Genomic DNA, 18,285 nt, shown 5'->3' with positions numbered 1-18,285 from the left:
ATGGAGAACATAGATATGTGTGCAGTGACTGAAACCTTGTTCAAGGCTCCAGAGAGCACCCCTGCATTACCAGGCTATAACTCATACCATACCTTTCAGCCATCTAGCCTGGACCAGTACACCAAAGGCGGAGGTGTGTCCATATTCATTAAGGATATCCACACCTCCAGGAAAGTTGCCCAACATAATGCATCAGAAATTATCCAAGTGCAACTAACTCTGGGCAAAACTACAATCCAAATTGTAGCTTGCTACAGCTCCCCCACCATGCCTCAGGATTCTGACTCCTGTTTTCTTGATATACTGGAAAATATTAGGGTTCAACCAAACACCCTAATAATGGGCAATTTGAACTATCCCACTATTAACTGGGATAACTATTCATGTACCAATTCCTTCGCTCTCAGTGCTTTCTAGAATTCATTAACTCCAATGCCCTGGATCAACTTATCCACACCCCTACCAGGGGCAACAGTATCCTAGACCTAGTCATTACCAACATGAGTGACAGGTGTTCCACACCTGAAGTCAACTCCTCATCAATCCGACCATAAGCTAATCACCATAAATATCTACATCCTGCCCCCACCTCCCATTAAGGAAACCACTGTAAAAAATTTCTGGAAAGCCAACTTCATGCTTCTTAAGACAGAAGCGACAAACTTCATGGCACCCATGCAGATGGACACTACAATTACAACTGCCAAATCCTACACAAATGCACTCTGTAAGCACTTACATGAGTGCATGAATCATGCTATCCCTAACAGAACCAAGATGCTATCCTCCAAAAAAGGAAGCCAATCTGGTGGTCCCCTGCTATAAACAAACTCTACAACAGAAGGAAGAAATTGTTGCAAAAGTGAGTAAAAACCCATGAGTGGAGGAGCTCCCTGGTCAGCCTCAGTAAGAAGCTGAGATCCCTCATAAAATCCTCCAAAGCTAGCTATGAAAACAAGATTGCCACAGATTCTAAGGACAACCACAAAGCATTCTATAGCTATGTCAAGAATCTCAATGACAACACCCAGATCTGCTCAGAGTTACAGCACATTGACATAAAAACTACAGAACCAACGGATATCGCCAACATCCTGGGTGATAGGTTCAGTGCTAACTTTACCCCCCCTCTCACCCTCTAAAGGGCCCATATCCATACCAGAAGAATGCAAAGCCCCTGCAATCACAACTGTGCAGGTAAAAACTGCATTCTCCAAAGCCAAGAACACAGCATCCATGGGAACGGACAACATCCAAGGCTGCGTTCTACACGAACTTCAGAATAAACTGGCCCCCCCAACTAAGCACTATGTTCAATCATAGCCTCACATCAGGCTTTGTACCCACTGAATGGTGCACAGCAACAGTTATACCACTCTGCAAAGGGGGAGCCACCACAGACCCCGGGAACTCTCCTATTAGCTTGATGAGCCTAGTCTTCAAGGCCATGGAACGTATCATCATGGAACTCATAAACAAAGACATTGGTAACCTCCAAACTCTGGACCCCACCCAGTTCAGGTTTGTAAAAGGCAGATTATGCCTCCTGAACCTGATTGACTTCTTTGAAACAGTCACCAAAGCCACAGATGAGGGTAAGGCAGTTCACACAGCCTATCTTGACCTCGCCAAGGCTTTCAACACCATCCCCCATTCTGGTATTAAAGATAAACTCACTAAACTGGGTATAAATCCATATGTTACAAGATTGGTTGTCAACTGGCTGACTGACAGAACCCACACTGTAAATGTTGCAGACTCCAATTCTGACTTCAAACCAGTGACAAGTGGAGTACCACAAGGTTCAGTCTTTGCTCCTCTCCTGTTTGAAATCTACTTCTTGAAGTATGGGCTAACACAGAGGGCCTTTGGCTGACAAAGTTCACAGATGACTGCATATTAGGTGCCATAGTTGAGTCCCCAAACAAAGTAGACAGCCTACAGAAGGGCCTTACTGAGACAGATGCCTGGTGTCAGAGCCATGGCCTCAAGCTCAATGCCAAAAAGTGCATTGTCATCCCCTTTGGTAAAAACTCTGTACCCATGAACTACCACATAGGCTGCAGTCCACTTAGCACCAAAGGAGTGATAAGAGACCTTGGGACTCAGGTGGACAGTAGTCTCTCCTTTGGTAATCACATTGCCCCAGTAGTCAGGAAATTCTTCTATGTGGCACACCTCATCATGAAAAGGTTCTCTTCCAGGAAACAAGAGGTCATTGTTCCCCTCTACTCTGCTTTCATTAGACCCATTATTGAGTAGAACCCCCCCTTTTGGAATGTACCTCACGAGACATCTGCAACAGCTGGAAAGGCCACAGAAGTACTGCACAAAGAGGATTACAGGATTCAAACAGATGTCCTACGCTGATCGTCTCAAAAAACTCCAGCTTTACTCCATAGCATATCGCCTACTCCGAGATGACCTCTGCCTAACATACAAAGCTATGTCAAACCCAGAGCTGTTGGACATGCTACACCTAAAGAAATCCCAATCCCTCTGAGATGCACACTCTAGGGACCTAAGCCTTGTCACCACAATAAAGAGAACATGCTGGAGGGATAAATTCCTGTCCTAGAGACTTCCCATGGTCTGGAACAGGCTACCTATCTATGTCAAGCAGAGTTCCTCATTAGCACTCTTCAAGAGAAATCTTGATGAGTGGATGGGAAATAGGAAATTCACCCTGGGGATCACTTCTATGGCTCTGCTCGACAGGGGCACAGGAAAATAACTTTCTTGGGTGGCGAAAGCCAGGGAACCTTGTTGGCTAGGCTTACATAGGCCCTTGGGACAATAGCCTAGTACCTACCTATGAACCTATGAACCTAAGTAAACTAAGTAACTAATTAACTATTTTTTGTTCACTGACAGTAGACCTACCATGTTACCAAATACTACTTAAGTAAATTATTAAAAAAACAATACTCAGATCTGCTCTGAGCTACACCACAATGACTGTACATATACAGAACCAACTGATATTGCCAATATATTGGCCGACAGGCTCAGTGCGAACTTTACCCACCATTAACCCCCTAAAGGGCCTATCACAATACCTGAGGAATGCCAAGTCCCTATTATCACAGCTACACAGGTAAAAATGCACTGTCCAAAGCCAAGAATACAGCTTCCATAGGACCTAACAATATCCCTGCCTGTGTTCCACATGAGTTACAAAGTGAACTGGCACCACACCTGAGTACTCTGTTAATCACAGCTTCATTTCAGGCTTTGTTCCTACCGAATGGCACACTGCTATGGTCATCCCACTCCACAAAGGGGGAGCAACTACAGACCATGGGAACTACTGCCCCATTAGTCTGACAAGTCTGATATGTAAGGCTATCATCATGGACCTTATAAGTAAGGACATAGGGAATTTCCAAACTCTGGACCCCATGCAGTTTGGGTTTGTGAAAGGTAGATCATGCCTGCTCAACCTGATACACTTTTTCGAGTCTGTCACAAAAGGTGTGGATGAGGGCAAGGTAGTTCACACAGCCTACTTAGATCTTGCCAAGGCCTTCAACACCATCCCTCACTCAGGAATCATAGATAGACTCACCAAACTAGGCGTAAACCCATATGTCACAAGATGGATTGCCAACTGGCTCACTGATAGAACCCACATTGTGAAAGTAGCGGACTCCAAAACTGACTACCAACCAGTTACAAGTGGTGTCCCACAGGGATCGATCCTAGGTCCTCTCCTGTTTGGCATCTACTTCTCTGAAGTTCAAGCCAACACAAAGGGACTCTGGCTGACCAAGTTCACAGATGATTGCAAACTGGGAGCCATTATTGATTCTCCAACTGATGCAGACATTCAACAAAAAGGCCTCACTGACACCAGTGACTGGTGCCAGAACCATGGCCTTAAGCTCAATGCCAAAACATGCATTGCCATTCCCTTTGGGAAAAATTTGGTGCCCATGAACTACCACTTAGGCGGAAGCCCACTAAACCCTGAAGGTGTGATAACAGACCTGGGGACACAGGTTGACAACAACCTCTCCTAATAGCCACATTGCCACTGTAGTCAGAAAGTCCTTCTATGTGGCATATCTCATTACAAAAGGTTTCTCATTCAGGAAGAAAGAGGTCATAATCTCTCTCTACTCGTCCCTCATTAGACCTATTATAGAATACAATGCCCCATTTGGTATGTTCCTCACTAGACACCTACAACAACTGGAAAGCCCACAAAAATGCCTCACTAAGAGGATCTTAGGCCTTAGACACATGCCCTGTATGGACAGACTCAAAAAACTCCAGTTATACTCTGTCTCTTATTGCCTACTTAGAGTCAATTTCTGCTTGATCTACAAAGCCATGTCTGACACAGAGCTGCGAGATATGCTACTGCTAAAGAAATCCCAATCCCTCTGTGCCACATGCTCCAGGGACCTAAACCCCATTTACCACAATAAACAGAACATGCTGAAGGGACAGGTACCTAACCCAGAGACTTCCCATACTCTGGAACAAACTTCCCATTCACATCAAGAAGAGCACTTCACTGGCCCTCTTTAAGAGAAATCTTGACGAGTGGGTGGGCAATAGGAAGTTCACCCTGGGGATCACTTCAGTGGCCTTGCTTGACAGGGGCACTGGGAACTAACTTTGGGCGGCATGATGCCAGGGAATCTTCTCGGGCTAGGCTTATATATAGGCTCCAGGGCTGTTAGCCTAGTATACACCTATGAACCTATAAGAGTCTAGATGCAGTCTTCCAAAAGAGGTGACAGAGGAAAATGTTCTTGATGGAATGGGAGATACATAAAATAAATGTAATAATTAGGAGCAAGCTCTAAAGATGTAATGTGGAAATCCAGTAGCAACTGTGGAAGTACGGCAGGCAGGGAGAAGGAATTAGAGAAGATCATTTCTGGGATTGTTACCTGCCATTGCAGCCTGTGCCTAAGCTCTGCATATTCCTGCATTGCTGAGCAGTACTGTATTGAGGCACTAACATAACAAGCCATAGCTCTGGCCAGCAGTGGTAATTGCCGAACTGTCTGTCCATCACTAGACTGTAATAAGCAGAACATGGCCTTTATCAGTGGCTTTTATATGAGTGAGTTTCTAGAATCAACTTTTGCTGATTCCAGAAACTTCTGTCATCTGCACCATTTAGCAATTACATCTTAAACATCCTGCAGATCACAAAAAAGTAGCAGACTTGGTTTTCTGCATCTAGCTATGACACTTGATTTGAAGGCACAGCCATGTTTCTACCTTGCACAGCCTGTTTGTAAGTGCACCTCACTGCAGTGTTAAATAGTTTCAAATGCTTATGTGTGGTTTTACTAAGATCCTCAGTGCCTGCAGCTACCCTATAATCACAAAATAATCAAATTGTTGTTTGAAATGATAAGCTGCTCATGTGTCTTGTGTTTTCAGCATTTAAAACTGTGATTCAGTGTATTTATTATGCACTTTTGAAAAATTACACATTAATTGAAAATTTACTGTTAACTGTTCTCATATCTCTTAGTAATGCTGCCTGCATCTAAAACAAGTGGTATTAAAGCATTTCTGTGTATGCCAAATGTTATGTTTTTATAAGGTAATGGATATAAGTAATGTTAAAAAAATCATCTAGCATTAAAGGTGAATTACAATGTGCCCGGTATGAACTTATTGCTATACGTATTTATCAAGGATTGATGAAACTTCTGGAGCATAATGAGGGTATGATACTTTCTATAGTGGCATAGTTTTTAAGTGGCAGCAATGAAATGCTGATTTACTGTTAAAGCTAATCAGATCCACAGATTTGTCAAGCATTTTGGTACACATCTTATTTGGAATCACCACCTCTAATCTTTAACAGAGGTAAAGCACAACATCTGCGGTGGGTACCTTGCTATAATTTGAAAAGCTGGGTATGTTGGAAAATGTAACTGCTAGCTGGTATTCTGAATAGCAAAAGATTATCAGAGTTAGGATTTCAGCTCAGTATGAATGCAGCCCGTGGATAACATTTTGGTGACTGGGATGATGCAGAAAGGAATCCTAGTAACACAAAGTTTAAATGACCCAAGAAAAGGGCATTGCTAAGGTTATCTTTGGACATGGACAGAATGGGAAGCCTTATTTCCTGAGTCGCTCCTGACCAGTGCTTAGTCATTCACCACAGTGATTTAAGACTCCTTGACAGCTTAATTCATCAATGGATCAAGGCGTAAGATCTGTCTCACATACCCTTGTGGTTTGCCAGTGAGAAGAGGGAAGTGTACTGCATGTGTGAATTCACAGAGAAAGAAAGAAGTGGCCATTTTATTAGGGAAAAGGATGCAAAGTAGATTAAACTTTTCATAAATCTCTAACCACGTGTGTTTTATATCTGTTGTGTCACTTCAGTCTCGCTCTCTCTCAGTTGTTTTGTTGGGTCTGCTCTCTGGTATTACTAGATAACGATTCTTACTGGTTTCTTTTATATTGTCATTTCCTGATTTCACCAATGATTTGTTTATGCTAATCCAAACCAGTATCCCATCAATCGTCTTCTTTTCGGTTTACCTGTACATCCATTTTTTCCATGTCAGCAGCACAACTGACGGTGATAGTAAAAGTGTTCAGCATCCCCTTTCCATTATCTGTAAACAACAAATGTAAATGTAAAAAGAATAATACATTTTTCCAGATTATCTGGGTTTTCCAAATCCTTGAAACTGCATCAGTCTGACCGGAAAAGGGTCGAATTGCAGTTCTGAAGTCGGCAGAATATTGAACCCAAATCGATCGGCTACACTACAACAAACGGGCAGTGTAATTTGAGCATTTGTGCTTGACATTGTGCAGGGAAATCGCAGTTCAGTGAGGAACAGGGAAATGGCCCAGTTCCTCACTGAAGCACGATCTCGGAGTTGGTATATTTAATGTGCAGGGGGTGAAGGGGGTGCAGGGGGCCATAGTCCCCTTGCAAAACAGTAGAATTAACATACCATTGATTGTACAGTTTAACGGTACATTAATGTGCATAACAGGAGGTGCGTGACATTCCTCCTGCTATGTCAAATACATCGAACCATGGTTGTCGATATATTAATTTTCGCTTTGGTTTACTTTTCATCATTCTGAATTCCACATTTAGAGTTGAAATTTTAAACAGTCAACCGAACTGGGTTCGAAATGCCAATAGTAAACCTACATATATATATATATATATATATATATATATATATATATATATATATATGTGTGTGTATATATATATATATATATATATATATATATATATATATAGATATATATAAATGTGTGTGTGTATATACATATACATATATATATATATATATATATATATATACATACACATACTGTAGTCGGTCTCTGTTTCATACCTTGTGATTGAGTCATGGCAGAAAGGGGTCTCTAGATCAGCCCACTTCAGGTTATCAAACAAACAATTAATATTGCTTTTACCTCACATGCTGTTGCAAATGCATTCTTAGAGTGTTTGCAATATATGTAACCAGTAGAAGGGGCAACTACAGAAAATGCAGTTTATGTCTCACTAGCTGGAAAGAATCTCACAGAACTGTCGACTGTAAAAAATGATGCCCTGACATTCTAAGACAGCATTGTCTTTCTCTTTTATTTGGTGAATAGGACCTCCCTCTAGGAGCCTCCCGCTGTGATCTAAGAGACAATTTCCAAGAAAATGTCTGCAAATCAGAATACATTGAATATCCTGCCAGCAAGATGGACATTGTGGAAGACAAGCCTCTGAGTAACAAGGAGTCTAGTTCCAAGTCTGACTTTACACAGATAAGTCCTCAGAAGATGGTCATTACTCTTCGACCAGGTACTGCATGTGCTGTATTTCTGTTTGAAGTTACAAAACTTATCTTGTGGCTTACAGATTTTTGCATTTACAATTCCGGTATGACACCTTTCATATGTAACGTGGCTGCTGCTATCACTCAGGTTTTCCTAAATGAGATAAACAGGTAGGAAAGTAAATGGCAGTACATGGTATATAGTATGAAAACAGATTGCACTCTACCTTTTTAGTGCAGTTGATTGTCACCACTTGGATAAATAGATTCTGACAACACATAAAGTCTCACATACATTTGACCCTAGTTCACTAACAGCCACATCTCTGAATACGAATATGTGTTTATTTGTGTATGTTGGCTACATGGAATGGTACTTAAGCAACAGAACAGTTATCTAAAGAAGGGAGAAACATTATTTTAAATTTTTTTTTTGTTAAAATGCTTAAAAGTGTACAGTATACCTATGTCAAAAATATGCCATAAGATATAGTGTTTCATAGAAATGAGTAACCTGAAACTGAGCAACTTTGCTGCTGAAAGTGCAAATGCCTTAAAACAGGGCACCTGTCCTAAGTTGCTTTTTAACCAGATAAGAGATTCAGATATTTATTCCCCTGAATATCTGTTGTCTTAGCAGGCCATCAATCAGCATGATTTTGGGAGGGGTGTGTGCAAACTAGATGGACTAGTAATTCATTGTTATTTTATTGTCTATCTGTGGGTCTGCCTAGGTAGCAATCAATCGGCATGTTAATGGGAAGTGAAAGGAACAGACTGACTAGTACTCCTTTTTAATTTCACTGTTTACCTCTCAGTTTACGTCAGTAGACAACCAAGCAGCATATTTTTGAGAGGTGGGAAGAAACCTGAGTACCTGAAAAAACACATAGATGGGGGGAAAAGATGTAGAGCTGCACACAGTGAGTGAAGATCCAAGACCAAACCCAGATCCAGTAGCTATAATGCAAAAGTCTTTACCACTGAACCACAGTAATGTCCTTTGGATAATTGAAGTCGTAATATTTTAATGTCACAGAGAATTATGATTGGCTCTCTGAACAGGTCTATATCAGCATTTCAAAAATTTAATAGGTCGAATCACTAAATGTCAAACTGAAATGATCGACCTATTAAATTTTTGAATGCCGATAAAAAAAAAAAAAAACCTAATGGCTGAAGGCAAGGGGGCAAGCCCCCCTGCACCCCCCACACCCCCACTACTTAAATATACCAACTCCGAGACCGCACTACATTGAAGTACACTTAAATCTCCCCTTATGGAGATTTCTGTTTACCCGTTCCATGTTCTGTACTTTCGGCATTTGTGACGCGACAATATCGTATTCGATATTGTCAGCGTTCAAAATGCTGATATAGACCCCTCTGAACATAGTCAAAATGGTATGTCCTTACAAAATGAATGCCAAGAATTTTATCTGAGAGTGAAGCTCAAGATATGAGTTGTGACATCCCTTTTGAGAACACATAACTAGTGGGTTATGTTTGAGGAACCCTATGATAATTATTTGTAGTACATAGAGCTTTATCTGCTCTCATGTAATACAATCCACAAAGTGAAAAAAAAATGTACGAGTACAAAGAGCTTTACAGCCTTTAAAGCAGTAATGTACTTAGCACTGCACAAAGCAGCAGCCAGAAGCAAAGTGTAGTGCTGATGGACCAACAGCTTTTAAAGCTGTAAGACACTTCACTCCACCATGCTTTTTAACAGAGTAAAGTACATTACAGCTTTCAAAGTTGTTACAGACTTCAGATGCTGTTTTGTGGTGACTGCCATATGGGCTGCAGTGTGAGACTAGACCATAACAGGTCTGAAAGGTACATAAAAAACAGGCTTATCTTTTTGTCAATTTTGGAGTGTAGTCCACACACTCCATATACTATGTTTGAAGCTGAATACTCTTCTACTTAGCAGAGGAGTCCTTGTTCCACCCCCCATTCTGTCCTTGTTACACCCCCTCAATTTGGTCCTTGACACTTGTTCTTTTGATTAAATGCAGAACATTGTGCAGTGCATTAGTGGCTTTGGAATGTATGCATATTATGGAGTTAAATAACATTCTCAGATATGCTGGCATAGTGGTAAAGTATCTCGCTATGCTGCCAGCGGTGAGGATTTGGGTAAGGACTTGAACTGGTAGAAAGTCAACTCTGGGTGAAAGTATATAATGCCAAGTAAACAGCGCTCCCTTTCCTGGGGATGGGTGTAGTTTTTGCTATTGTCAGGCAACTGCCTTGGAAAAACTGGATGGTGTGTTAAGCTTGGGAGAGGCTGCATTGAGAATCCTGTATTATGTATGATGCTGTTCATATGGCTCTCTGTACATTAGTACTGACCGTTAAGATTTCTGATGTAGAAGGCCTGCCATCTGACCTGACTTACAGAGCCTAGCACCCTTCCCCCTCCAGGCTGGACCTACTCCCAAATTGTGGAACATCAGCACATTGCCAGTGTAAAGCAATGTGCTACATTATTTTTAGTATTTTCTTCCTGTAGTGCAAGTCACATGGCAAATTGCTTGTTTTACTTCATAAGTCCATCAAGTTCCATCTCTCCCAGAGCTAGTACAGATATTTACCCTCTTGGAGAAACTCTTTTTTTCTGACCTGTTTTTAGCTATGCTATTTTATATTGCTTAGAAGTGTTTTTTTGATGATCATTATGATATCTACTGACATAGCAAAATCAACTCAGCTGAACCTCAAGGTGTTACTGCTCAATGCCAGGAGTCTAAACAAAAAGCTAAACTCACTCCAAGCCTTCCTCACCCTAGAGAATATAGACATCTATACAGTTACCAAGACATGGTGTAAAGCTGCAGAGAGTACCCCGATATTGCAGGATTTCAGTGTCTTCCACACTGTTAGACCAGTAGTTGCACAGACAGGGACTAAAGTTGGAGGTGTCTTTATGTACATCAATAACAAGCATAACTCTAGGTTGGTTAAACAGGATGATGCACTGGAGGTCACCCTTTATGTCCTGTGAAACTCATGACACATAATTAAACCTACTGGAGACACTAACCCATCCAGCCTAACACTTTACTTATGATGACATTAAATTATCCTTCTGTAGACTAGGAATCCTACATGACCCCAACTCTGCAGGCACAGAGATTCCTGGACTTCATAAATGCAAACACCTTTAACCAGTTAGTGCATACACCCACTAGAGTTTCCAATATACTGGACCTTGTACTTACAAATATGGAAGAATGCTGTACCACCCCAATGTCACATCCTCCCTGGTAAGGTCTGACCATAAAGCTGTCTTCTTTAAAATCAAAATCAGCTTGGTAACAGCAGTAAACCCAGTAACAGTTAGGAACTGTTCCAAGGCAAACTACCTTTTATTAAGCGATAGTTTGTCAAAATTCAGTGCCCCTCCAAATCCAGAAAACACAGCAGCCTATGCAGAATTGTTCACAGAAATTTTGTACAACCATGTCAGTGGCTGCATAGAGGCTGCTATACCTACCAGACGTAAGCACAAAACTAACTCCAAACACATACCACCCTGTTGGCATCCCAGATTAAACAGGTTATACAACAAAAGGAATAAATCATGGCTAAAATCAGGAAGTATAACTCCCATAAAGACAAGAACTCTCTCATCAAAATAAAAAGGCAGCTAAGAGGGCTAATTACATCCAATGAGTCTAATTTTGAGGTCAAGATAGCCTCCCAGGCAAAAGACGGCCATAAAGCTTTCTTCATCTATGTCAGAAATCCCAGAAATCTGCTGAAGTGGTGGTTAACTGTGCCACATTCACTAAGCTGGGTGATATAGCAAATCTGCTGTCTGAAAAAACTCAGCTCCAACTTTACCCCCCACTCACCACTTGCTGCTGCCCAAGAAATACATAACCCCTTCAACTATAGAAAACATGTCCTGGTTGGGCTCACTAAGGTCAAGAACACAGCCTCAATGGACCCCGATAATATCCCAGGATGCCTCCAAAATAGTCTAAAACATGACTTATCAGAACCACTAGAGTTGCTATTTAACTATAGTCTTAAAACAAGCATCATGCTACAAGAATGGAGAGCTGCAACAGTTATCACTCTTCATAAGGGTGAACCATTAGATGCCAGAAACTACAGACCCGTTAGTCTGACTAGTCTTATATGCAAAGCCATGGAAAGAATTATCATAGAAATGATCAGCAAAAATTTAGGAGACCTTCAGACACTGGAGCCATTCCAGTTTGGCTTTGTCATAGGAAGATCATGCCCACTGAACCTGGTGGACTTCTTTGAGAAGGTTACCAAGGCAATGGATGAGGGTAAAACAGTGCATACTGCCTACCTTGACCTGGCTAAGGCATATGATATGATACCCTACTCTGACATTATTAATAAACTTACAGAACTAGGTATAGCCCCTATATAACACACAATGAAAAGCCAGCTTGCTCATAAATAGGACACAGGATGTTAGGAGTGGTGATTCCTCCTCCTCAAAGATGACAGTCACCAGTGGAATCTCTCAAGGATCTGTGCTGGGCCTGCTCCTCTTTGACATGTACTTCTCAGAAGTCTAGACTAACATCAAAGGTCTCTAGCTGACAAAGTCTGCAGATGATTGCAAATTGGGAGCAGTCATAGTATCCTCCCATGATGCTAACATCTTACAAGGGGGTGTAAGACAGACAAAATAATGGTGCCAAAGCCATGGCTTAAAACTCAGTGCAAAGAAATGCATTCATTATAGTACCTTTTGGGAAGTCAGCCAACCCAGGAAACTATGTCATCAATAAAACACTCCTAAGGGTTGACCCACTAGTCAGGGATCTGGGAACACATGCAGACAGTAACATGGCCTTCAACCAACATATATCCAATTATTAAGGAAATCCTTCCATGTTGCTCAACTTATAAGTAAGTGCATGACATCTAGGTCCAAGGAAATTATTGTACCACTATACTCAGTCCTCATCAGACCCATCATTGAGTATAATGACCCCTTCGGTATATACCTGACCAGACACATGCAGCAAATGGAACATCTGTAAAGCTTACTTACCAAAATAATACAGGGCATAAACACAATGTCCTGTGCAGATTGCCTCAAAACCCTGTCTCTATACTCAGTCTGCTACAGACTACTGAGAGGTGATCTATCCCCAGCATACAAGGCATCCCTGGACGCCATTCTGATGAACCTTTTGCACATCCACAAAACAAATGGCATCAGAACTACTAGACCTAAAGACCTAAATTTTGCTTTCAACCTAAGTAGAGCATATTATAGACACAGCTATGTATCTCAGAGAATTTAGTTTCTTTGGAGCGGGTTGTCCATCCATGTGAAACAAAATCCCTCCCTAACCATGTTTAAGCATAACTTGGGCCATTGGATGGGAAATTGAAAATTCACCTCTGGTGTAGAACCCACATCTCTGATGACAGAGGCAGTCAGTAAACCATGTCTTAACCAGCAATTTCCCCTATATAAATATCTAAAACATGTAACTTGTGGGACAAATTAATTTTTACAGATAGGCTTATAAAGGCCGTAGTAGTTGTTAGTCTAGTGTACACCTATGAACCTGTGAACCTATGATTATGGGGTACAGTTGCTAAGAAACAGTCTTAACAAATAACATGTAATAGGCAGTTCTCTTACAAAGATTGTCATACTGTGCGCATGTTCTGTTTGGGGCCTGATTACAATGTCTCAGATTGTAACATCTGCCAGGTATTAGTTGCAAGAGTGACAGAAGAAAGCATTCCTTTCAGGACTATCTAGAGAAAAGTGGCTTGAGGCCTTGGCCCATGCTGCTGGTAATGTCATGTGGCAGGTCTTCACTAGTCACAGATTACCCCCCACCTGGAATAGGAAGGAAGAAAATGTTAAAAAGAGACTCTGGAGATTTGACATACGCCCTCATGCCCTGACTTGTCTCAAGGATGTGCAGCCAGTTGAGACATCTTCACAACTGCTAGCCTGAGTGCCTAAAAAATTCATTGCCTTTGGCATTGCCCCTTTAGAGATGTCAATGGTTTTGAACTAAAGCACTTCGTACTGAGATGAAGATCTTCAAGAAGTCGAACGGGACAGCTTTGTGTGAGCAACCTTGTCTAGTGCATGTTTTGTTGTGTCTAAAGGGGAGGATGGTACTCCTTTGATACTTGTTAGGGAAGATTATCCATGGCTAAAGGTGTAGGTGTAGTTCATCTGTCCATTGACCCAAACTTCCCATGTGACAATCCTAGTAAAGATGGCCAAGCAGTCCAAACTCAGGGATTCTGCCCCTCTGAGCTCCCTGTAGTTACCTAAGCCTCTGGTAGCAGGTGTACCCATGCAGCTCACACCCTACCAGACTTTTCTCCAGTATTGGTTCTTCTGGCTTAGAGGGTTTTACAGTTTTTACAAGACCTTCAGCCAGATCAGTACTAAACCGCAGTGACTAGAGTCCTGTACTTCAAGAGAAAAAGGGAGCCCTCATCAGTGATAGTGAGGAGAAAGACGTGGTCTGTCCATCCCAGATGTCTTCTTCTCTAGGTTATAGCATGGACACTTAACAATATGTACTCTAGTCATCCCAAAGAGGAAATCTCATTTTTTGATGCCCTCTGTAAAATAAAGGGTCACTTCACATGATGCCAAAAAGGTCTCTGATGCACAGAAGAGCTACTTCTTTTGAGCTTGGAGGCCCCCTTACCTGTAGCTATGCCTCCAGTCCTTAGATCTTCAGAGGATGTCTTCTTGGCTGCATAAAAGAAACAAGATTCACAGCTCCCTGCCAAAAAGAAGCCTGATAGGTGTTATAGGATCCAAGGGTCCCACAAATTTTCATTCACATTTCCTATAGCTGATCCAGTAATGATGTCTCAGGAACCAGAAAAGATATAAAAACTGGTACCAGTTCCTAATTCCCTTCTCAAAGAGTTGATGAGTGGGGTCCTTGACCTCTTTTGGGAAGAAGGTATGTATGGCTACTACCCCAACTTTCAGGACAATTACAGGTGACCAAGTATCAGACTAAGCTATGCAACCAGCTTTAGAAAAAATAGGGGAGGTGTGTGATGAGGACCTGAGGGCAAAACTTCCACAATCCCCTCAAAATCTTGGTCAGGTAACTAGTAACTCTATTAAGAATTTGATGTTGTGGATGCAGTGTCTAGAGCAGCGACCATGAACTCTGTTATCAGGGAACTTGCCTGCCTGAGATTTCAACCTGTGCCGGAGACTGTCGAAGTGTAACTCTTAAATGCTACAGTTGACAAGGAAGTGCTCTTTGGGGCCCTTACACCAGACTTGTTCAGGAGACAATAAGAGTGCAGGAAGACTGTGAAAGCTGATAAGCAGTTTTCTCACCACTATTCCAACATAACAGATAAAGTGCCATACCAAAACTTGGCCGTACAGGTATCTGTAGCACAAGGGCAAGCAGTCAAAGGGCTAAAAGTGCCAGTCCAAAATGAAGCGGCTGGGAGACTAGAAGAGGAAACTGTGAGGCTGTCAGAGCCACACTGCACAGATGGAGCAGTCATGACACCTTCCCACCCAACCCAGACCCCTACTCAAGTTTCACCAAACCCTCCCATTCTTCCCCCCAGAATGGGAAGCAGTTTGACCCTGTTCTCTGCAGACTCGTAAAACATTACAAAAGACAAGTGGATCCCACAACTAATATCTCAGTGGTACCAGAAAAACAAACAGGATCTTATACTTCCAATTCAGCGAAACTTCTTCAGCAAGGTGTGATAGAGATGTCACCAAAAGGGGTCTAAAACAAAGGGTTCTACTCAAGGCTGTTCTAGTACCCAGAAAAGAGTAGCCATGGAGGCAAGTTTTTGGGTTTGTCCTGGCTGAATAACTTCCTAAAAATACCAGAACTCAAAATGCTAACAGTGCAGACATTCTTACTGTCTCAGTCCCTCAAGCTGTGATGGTCACCCTGGACCTCAAGGAGCTTATCTCCATATGCCAGTCTACAAGGACTATACATGCTTTTTCAGATTCAAGGCAGGGACGTCCATTACTGGTTTAACTCTTCCCCATTTTTTGGCTACTGGTCACAGAGTGTTTGCAAAGTGCAGAAACTGATGTATCCTTACCTAGATGACTGCCTTATTCACACTTTGTCCAGGTAGAGGTTGAGTAGGCTATTCATTTTACCCCCTTTCTACCAGGGGTGTTCCAAAAAATAGTGGAGGAAGGGCCAAGAATACTTGTAATGACAGAGATTTGGCCCAGGCAGTATTGGTTCTCCATTCTCTTACAAATGTCAAGAGTGAAAGCTCTCACACTGTCTATGCAGCTAGACCTTCCAGCTTAGTACAATAGGGCTCCTGATATACCCAACCTGTAGACTGTACATCTCAGAGCCTGAATGATATAACCTTTCTGTTAAAGTACCAAAAGAGATTCTGAATATTATGAGAGATTATAGGAAGTCAATTACCAAGAAATGTTACCTGGCTAAATGGAAAAGATTCTCTGTCTGATGGCAGGGAATCAGGGCCTTTTTCAGTCTTAGTGTCTATGATTCTGCAGTGCCTGCCTGAGCTGTTTGATCTGGGGCTGGTGCATGCCTTATTGAAGGTACACCTCTCATCCACCTCTGCCTGCATACCCTGACTAACCTTTAGATTCACTCCAGCCTGTCAGATAGATTCTTAAAATGTTTCTAGACTTAAGACCGCCTAGCTAAGTATACTCTTCCATGAAAACACTGTACTACAAGAATGTACATATTCTGTCATTCATACTGTACAGATTTTCGCAGAATGTCCAGATTTTTGCCTTATGTTTTTGGTCCATTTTTCATAAAATTGTGTTTTTTTGGCAAATTAGTGGCAAATTATTAAAGACTGAAGTTAGAAAATAAAGTTCTCAGATTATGTGGCCCAGGCAGGTATGACCCTAGCCCTGAGCAGTATCCTACCATCACCCAGAATGATACCACAGTTCAAACAAAAAATGATTGACCTCATCAATTGGCAAAGTTTCTGGTGTCATTCTAAGGGGATCCAGTATCTGTCTGCTTGGGACGACATGGCAGACAGACCTCGATGCTTTGCCAGCGATTGCCTGCATCTGTCACCCCTTGGTTTCCGGGTACTGGCTAAGGCTTTCGCCACCTCTATAGTGCCTTTTTTAGGCAGTGTTCCAAAGACCAAATTACCACCATAACAGCTATAAATAAATGCAATCTGAGGGTCATGCTGCTCAATGCTAGAAGTCTAAATCTCAAGATGCACTCGCTCGAAGCACTCCTCAAAATGGAGAGCATTGACATTTGTGCTGTAACAGAGACCTGGTTTAATGTGGCAGAATGCACCCCTGTGCTACTAGGCTATACTCATTCCACACCTTTTGGCCCTGAAACATGGAACGTAGCTCCAAAGGAGGTGGTGTCTCCATATTCATAAAGGATATGCACATCTCCAGACTAGTTGTCCAGCATAATGCATCTGAGATAGTTCAGGTACAACTAACATTAGGTAAGATGGCGATCAAGGTCATAGCACCATGGAATCTATCAAGGTCCAATCCAACACTCTCATACTAGGAGACTTCAACTACCCCTCTATCAACTGGGAGAACTACTCAAGCACCAATACACTGGGCCAATGCTTCCTGGAATTCATCAGTTCCAATGCGCTGGATCAGCTCATTTGGACCTCCACTAGAGGTAGCAACATCCTTGACCTGGTTATTACTAACATGGCAACTGTTGCTCTACACCAGTAGTCAATCCCTCCCTGGTCAGTTATGACCATAAACTAATCACCATGGAAATGCACATCTCACCTACACGCCCCGCAAAGGTAACCACCTTGAAAAACTTCTCCAAAGCTGACTTTGGGCTCCTAAAAACAGAGGTGTCTAACTTCACGGCACCCATGCCAATGGAAGATAGCTGCATGACTGCCATATCATACACCAATGTACTGTACGAACATGTACATAAATGCACTGAACTAGCCATACCCAACAGAACCGAGACGCTCTCCTGCAAAAAAGGAAGCCAATCTGGTGGTCCTCTGCCATTAATAAACTCTACAACAGAAGGAAGAAACTGTTGCAGAAAAAGGTAAAGTCACAAGAGTGGAAAAACTCCCTTATTACCCTCAACAAAAAGTTGAGATCCCTTATCAAATCCTCTAAAGCCACCTATGAAGGCAGAAGTGTGGCAGACACTAAAAACAATCACAAAGCCTTCTATAGCTGTATCAAGAACCTCCATGTCAATATCCAGAGTTGGTCTGAGTTACTGCACAATGGTACCTCCTATACTGAGCCAACAGATATTGCCAACATACTGGCTGACAGATTCAGTGCCAACTTTACCCCTCTCTCCCATCCTAAAGGACCAATCACAATATCGGAGGAATGCCAGGCACCCAGCATTACTGCAGCACAGGTTAAAGTTGCATTGTCCAAGGCCAAGAATACAGTTTCCATGAGATCCAATAATATCCCTGGGTATCTTCTACATGAGCTACAAAATGA

At 42.0% G+C, this 18,285-nt stretch overlaps 1 protein-coding gene across 2 annotated transcripts in view; it reads left to right on the top strand.

Moving 5' to 3' along the window:
- The window catches only part of ITGB3 (integrin subunit beta 3), a 1,138,779-nt gene that overhangs the window by 239,611 nt on the left and 880,883 nt on the right, over window positions 1-18,285 (top strand). For both annotated transcript variants that reach the window (XM_044055223.1, XM_044055225.1), the window contains exon 3: window positions 7,621-7,816. In XM_044055223.1, coding sequence (XP_043911158.1) covers window positions 7,621-7,816 — 196 coding nt within the window. The remainder of the gene's footprint in view (window positions 1-7,620; window positions 7,817-18,285) is intronic.

Source organism: Protopterus annectens, chromosome 13.part0 (genome assembly GCF_019279795.1).
Source record: "Protopterus annectens isolate FY-2018-M chromosome 13.part0, PAN1.0, whole genome shotgun sequence".
NCBI classification, from domain to species: Eukaryota; Metazoa; Chordata; order Ceratodontiformes; family Protopteridae; genus Protopterus; species Protopterus annectens.
The sequence above is the reverse complement of the archived record's forward strand: the minus strand, read 5'-3'. Positions and strand labels throughout refer to the sequence as shown.